Here is a 6,684-nt window from a genome sequence, read left to right as displayed (position 1 = left end):
AGAAGAGGTGCCTTATGCTGAACTGTAGCTGGAATCTAATCTTGCTGGGGAAATAAAGTTATTTTTCAGCTGGAACAGTTTAGCAAATAGCCCCATCCAGCTGTGATGAGGTAACCTGTTTGAGGTCAGGCCAAGCTCACTGCTCCTACCAAAGGGCAAGTCCCAGTCTCTGCTGGCCCCTGGCTGGCTGACTATTCCAGGTAACAAGGCAGAGGAGCATAGTGTTTCTAGTCATTTAAGTAAAGCAAAGAAAATAGCATGTGCTCACAAGATGGAAATAAAATTATTTAAGCACCTACCTCATGCCAGTGCTGGGGTGGTAGCTCAGGGTTGTTAGCTACAAGACAGACATGGTGGTGGCATCTGAAAATGGCAGCTATAGGAAAAGGAAGCAACTTTTAGGTCTGTTGAAGAATCTGAAGAAGATTCCTCAAAGGTTGGAGCATGGGAATTGCAAGCTCTACCTTCTTGATTTGAAGTCTAAACTGTCCCTTGATGTGTAGCTGAGTAAACAAAACACCAGATCTGAAAGAAGTTGCTTCTCTGTGGGAAGGGATGGCCAAGTAGGGGCAAAACTCCATACTGCCACTTTTGAAAGTGGTGTTAAAACTTCTCTCTCCTGCAATGCAAATGTTTGTTCTTGCAGTCTGCCTACTCAACACATGCTGCTGAATCCCAACTCCAGGCAGTAAGGCTGAGCATGGGCATGTTCCACTATCATGAGTAATGCTGAATTTTTTTAAGTAAGGACTTCTTCGGTCTGAATCTAGAGTTAAGCAATTACTGCATTGGAAGAAAGGTAGGTTGTACCAAGAATACTCACCACTAGAGGACAGGTTTTACAGAGTCATAGCAATAAACCTAAGGAAATCCTTCTCCCATGGCTGTCAGCAATTAATTTGTGTCATATCAATTTAAAACTCTGTTAAGTTACTAAACTTCCAAACGGATGTGGCCAGGCATGGTTTCACGGTGCACCAGCAGGTGTCTGGTGTCTGGCTGGATCGTGCTCTGCTCACTGCAGCCTTCGGCTGCCACCAGCCGCTAACTGGTGGGGGCCTGGCACCCAGCTTGGGCCCTGCTGAGCCACGGAGACCTCTTCCCTGTATGTATGTATGTATGCCCTCGCTTTTTTCATCACCAAACTGATGGGCTCAATGTCCGGGCCTGAAGAGAATAAAGGAAGAGGTGTGGTGCAGAAATGCAGAACCAGTGTTCAGAGAGCTTTGGCAGCAACAACAAAGCACTAAGTCACTGGCTGTCACACGGCGCATCACCAAAGCCAGCACAGCACACAGAAACATTCCCAGAGGTGGTGAGTCTGGGCTGCATTGCTTTATAATGGACAGAATTAAAGAATCCTGTGGTCCATTATTTCAAAGTGTCTCACTAAGAATCAATTTTAAATACACATCTAGACACTGAGTTCTATTCATAGATTTTGCTTTAACCACCCTTGTCTTGGCACACAAATACTGGCCGTGTTGAATATTGCCAACATATGCTATGCTGAAAGAAACTGCAGTTATCCAATCTGGCTGTATCACCACAGAAAGAGAAACCAAAGAAAGGGAAGTAGTGTGGAATCCCTTGAGAATAAAATGTGCAGAGTTCACTACTACCAGTTGCTACTTAAAATGATGGCTAAAACCAAAATACAGAAGTGTTGGTTTTACATTTTGCTTTTATTAAAAAGGGGAAAAAAGGGATTTTGTGATTGCTTACTCTGAGAGCATCTCCATGTTCAGGAACTCTGGTAGTGAATTTCTTCCTACTGTCCTCTCAGCAGCAGCTCTTCAGCCATCTTCAGTTCTGGTGACCTGCTTTCAGTGACAGGAACTACACCTCATCTAGACTCCCTTTCCCACAAAAGGTTGGATCTTTTGAGAGCCCTTCCAACCCAGCTCTGTACATGGAGACAAGCAAATACAGCCACAACGGCTAACATCATGACTCTTGAGGTGTGATCTTTCAAAGGACAGGAAAGGAGAAGGAAAGAGGAGTTTCACAGAGAGCGAAGCAGACAAAGAGCTGGGCTAAAAGGAGAGGAGAAAACAAAACCAAACTGTTCCAAAGCAATCAGAGCAGCGGCTGCCACAAGCCAGGTACAGGCTGGACATTATTTGCCACACCTTCCTGCCCGAGCATGAGGACTGTGGAGTTCAACTGTATAAAAAGTTCACTGTTCCCTAAAGAATCAAGAGGCCACCTCCACCTCCTTTCTCTCTCGTTTGTTTTACCAGAAGTAACTTCAACTTGCTCACGGCTTTTGTCTTCTGATCATTTGAAGTGTTCCCGCAGGCCCATTTGCTGCAGGACTTAAGGTATTACTGAGATCAAACAATATAAAATCCTTAGAGCTGTGCAAATACAGGATTTCCTGCCTCAGAGCTAGTAAACCCTACTCTCTATTTTCGCTAAGGCAGCACAGACCCAGGACTGGAAAAAGAAACAGGCACCTGGGACAAGAATATATAGCCCTGGTATGGTTGGAAGGTACCAGAAATGTTCACTTTGAAACATAACAGCAAAAATCCCTGAGTCTCCCACCTGCGTTTTGAAAGACCCATGTTTAAAATGCAACTGTTTGCACACAAACAGGTGAATCACATCTTCAGTTAGCTACGAGGCAAGATTTGCCTACCAGCTATTCATAGATGGTGACTTCCTTTTCAAAACTGATGAAAACAAATGAAAAAAGTACAGAGGTTTCGTTGTGTGTGCTGCTGGCAGAGGGCATTTGCTCCTTGGGCCTTTTCCTGGGCCACTCCACTGAGATGGGAAAAAAAGAACATGGTGGTGGCCACTGCATCTGAGGACCCCCACCACGCCACTGTGTGCTCTGCTGCCAGCTGGGGCACACGGACCATGGCAACACCACAGCAGGAAGAAGACACAGCTCTCTAGCCAAAAAAAGCACAGGTCAAAGTGTAGAATGCAGGAGCAAAATGCAGAGCTGACACTGTTTGAGGCAAAGCTGGGGGTTAGGAGGGGAAAGCACAGCAAGCCTCACTCCAGGAATCTCAACAGTGTGAGGCAGCTCATCCAGCACAGATGTGGGGGAGAGCAATAACATCCCGCTCTGGAAAGCAGCAGAACAGGCAATGGCAGCTGTGGAAGGAGGAAGGAAGGGAAATTCCCAGTTACAGGCATACAGCAGGAAAGTGTGTCAGCTGTGAGAGCTGGAGAGGGCTTGACAGGATGTCACAGGAAAGAGTACAAACAAAATTACCACCTACCAAAAAGGTCAGAGAGCATGAGAATGTAGTGCTGATCAGATGGGCACTGGCCTACACACAGATTTGAGCAAGTTGAATGAAGCTGGGGGAGTAGAATAAATAGATTTGCAAATCAGACTGTTCTATACTCCTACATCTGACCTCCATAACAGAGACCACCATTTCCCTGCAGCAATTCCAGCAACTTCTGTTTCTGCTAAACCATAAACACAGCAGCCATCTACTGAAATACTTGAGGCCATCACAGTCCTGCTTCGTTCTTTGCTAAAAACATATTCTTCATTAGGTACCTCTGCAGTTACAACAGGAAAGAAACTGCTGTGGCCATTTACTGTGGCATTTACTGTACAGCAGTGCTGAGGCTGGATGGAGATGATAATAAGGAGCTGGAAAGGGGGGAAGGAGGGGTTGTGGGGAGCACAGTTCACAGTTTTGATGACTTGAGGAGTGATCTTTTGAAGGACAGGAAAGGAAAAGGAGGAGGAGTTTCAAGGAGAACAAAGCAAAGACAGAGCTTGTGCTAAGCAGGAACATGACAAAAGATGACACACAGTATTTCATATCCATGTTCTAGCAGCTGACAGCATTCCTGCACACAAACAGCTTCTTCAGCTGATCTCACTGAATACTTTTGGCTGTATTAAAATAGTTGAGATTGTAGAGCAGAAAACCCCCCAAGAGTCTTTAGCAAAGACGGGAAAAACATGCCCAGTAACACCTCAAGGTCAAGAGGGAAAAAATAACCCGAAAACAAAACACCTTCCAACAAACCCCTCTCTGGTGTCAGACATTAGCTATGGATACCTCAGGTCATGCTCACAGCCACAAGCACAACACCAACCCCACTTCCTGCTCTCATTTCCTGCAGGGGAGCAGGGGGCTTGGCTTCATTGTGACAGAGCCAGAAACCTTAAGCTACTGAGTAAGCAGAATGTGCTACACCAAGTACTTACTTCAAAAAAATTGTTTCTTTTAGTAGTATTTGGAGTATTTAACAACTTCTGGCACTTTTCAGTCACTCTCCCAGTTCCCTGTAAGGAGGGAAGAACATCTTTTGCCTGATAGGCAGGTGCCAGGGATCCCTGCCCAGGTCTTTTAAGCACTCTGCAGTGGCAGGGGCATCTGTCAGTAGGGACAAAAGGCTGGTACCAAAGCTCAGACCTCGAGGTAGAGGGGCTGTCAGCTGTACAGCTGCTGTCCAATATCCACCGGGATGCAGTAGAGAAGAGGTAGAGGAGAAAAGCCCATGACTTTGGCCAGGGCAGACATGGCAACATGACACTTTGGGGACAACCCCTGCCCTCCCATTCAGCTGCCAAGACACACCAGCACAGGGGTGAGCAGTAGTAGCAGCCATGGCGTAGGCCCATCAACTGCTCTTGGCTGCAGGAAAAGAACCAAGGGGAAATGGGAGTCTGTGCAGCAGGAATAATAATTTCAGCAGCCTCCAGATATTTCACATCCATTACAACTACCTTGCAAAAACTCAACTGAAGAAGGAAATACTTAAATCCTGAACCTAAAGAATAAAAGTATGTAGAACTAGAATCCACTTCTCAGTAAGCAAATGTACACTGGCAGATCCTGCACTTTCAGCCAATGCTCTAATGCTACAGGGAATAATAAAGATAATAATGGATGGAACAGGGTAGGAAGCTAAGAAGCAATTGGTAAGTACAGCACCATTAACTCTCTGGTATATCTCTGCAACTTGACAAATTTTAAGTTTTCAAGCCACTTAAATATTTTGACTTTTGGAATGAGAAATTGTTTTTGTGCTTCATTATATTGAAAGGTAATTTACATGTGGTTTGGGGTTTTTGGTGACCCCAAATCCAGTCAGATGTGTCATACTGGGAGCAGTAACCAGGCTCATTACTGTAACCAGGCTAATTACTATCCCCTTTTGGACACCTCATGAGTTGGCCACAGGCTCTGCCTAACATTTAATAATCTAAGTATTTGAATAGTTTTAGTAACTTAAAGCACACTTCTTCTGAAGCATTAAAACTCACTCCAAAACCTTGAATTTTGCTCAACTGCTAACATTTATCATTATTGAAAAAAACAAACACGTATTTTTTGTAACATCAGCTATTTTGTAGTATTACTTCAACTATTAAAGGAAAGTTGTTAAGAAATAATCATTCTATAGAAACGCCTTTCCCGTTCCCGCAATGCAAGTCCTGATTCCTAAAGGGAAGGGATGAGTGGCAGAGGCTGCTGCCAGCGCCGTGCCCGCAGTCCCGGCTGCGGCCTGCAGAGGGCAGCACTTCGCTGCCCTGTCAGCACCAGCGGCACAAACAACAAACGCAACACCACGTCTGACAAAGTCATTTTAATGGAAAATGTAAAATCCTTTTCAACTTCAATGTACAAAGCATGTGTAACACTTGCACTTTTAACAAATTAAAGCAAGCCAATGTTTTAAAAAAATACATCATTGAATGTATATATGTATATATTTACATAGCATATTAAGTTTAATATTTAAGCTTTAAAAGTTCACATAAATTTTACCAAAATGAGACAATTTTTAAATAAATTACACCTTTTGAAAACGTTTAATTGTACACTGAATAGCTTCAATAAAATACTGAAGTGTTTGTATTTAATATCTACTTTATATACTTTATATTTTACAAAGTTTACAATTATTTGGCAGTAATTTTCAGATTATGACATGACTGCTGTGCAGACTCAGCAAGATCCCAAATGCAGGCAATAGCTGGTGTTTGTGTCCTACTGTCACAGTAACTGTCTCAATGTAGTGAAAAAGGTCTGAATTATTTTAGCAAACTGTACAAGTCACATTTACATTTGATCAACAATATAGCATAGAATTTTTTCGTTTTTTCCAAAAATAAATACATAATCTTAAATCTTTGACATTTCATAAACTTCATGTACATTATAATACAGACAGCAGAATGCTGGTCAACTGTTTGCAAGTGGAACATGGAATCACAGTGGCTGTGATATCAAGCTCTACTGTCGCAGTGTCACTAACAAGAAAACACAATGACTGTGTTTTCTTGGCACTGATGGTTTGTGAAGCTTAAATTATTGTGTATACTTGTTCATAGATCAGGTGAAATAACCTCTGAGGTGATGCTGCCTCCAAAAAGCAGAGTGTGCTCAGTTCTCATCCATATCTTCCATTTCATCTTCGTGAATCTTCAAAGCTCTCACCATTTCTTTAACTGCATGATACAAGATATTTTTAACCTGCAACAACATGGGACAGATTTTATTAAGGCCTACGACCTGAGGAGCTCTGCAAAGTTTAGGACTAAGCTCAAAGCTTAGTGGATGGAAAAAAAGAAAGGCTTTATCAAGCCTGTGCAAAAGGAACAGCTTTTTACATATTTTAAAATGTATTTTAAAATGTAAAATGTAATGTGAAATAAAACAAGCAGCTCAAGGGAGAGTCATTTAGAGCCCT

The 6,684-nt window shown here is 43.0% G+C and overlaps 1 protein-coding gene across 9 annotated transcripts in view; it reads right to left on the bottom strand.

Moving 5' to 3' along the window:
- Window positions 1-1,787: 1,787 nt before the first annotated feature.
- JMJD1C (jumonji domain containing 1C) overlaps window positions 1,788-6,684 on the bottom strand; it is a 167,959-nt gene continuing 163,062 nt past the window's right edge. For all 9 annotated transcript variants that reach the window (XM_014261523.2, XM_088059403.1, XM_088059402.1 and 6 more), the window contains one exon: window positions 1,788-6,467. In XM_014261523.2, coding sequence (XP_014116998.1) covers window positions 6,378-6,467 — 90 coding nt within the window. In that variant the 3' untranslated portion in view covers window positions 1,788-6,377. The remainder of the gene's footprint in view (window positions 6,468-6,684) is intronic.

The sequence above is a fragment of the Pseudopodoces humilis genome, chromosome 9 (genome assembly GCF_049639895.1).
Source record: "Pseudopodoces humilis isolate 2021_Gansu_Grassland_sample_001 chromosome 9, ASM4963989v1, whole genome shotgun sequence".
NCBI lineage: Eukaryota > Metazoa > Chordata > Aves > Passeriformes > Paridae > Pseudopodoces > Pseudopodoces humilis.
The sequence above is the reverse complement of the archived record's forward strand: the minus strand, read 5'-3'. Positions and strand labels throughout refer to the sequence as shown.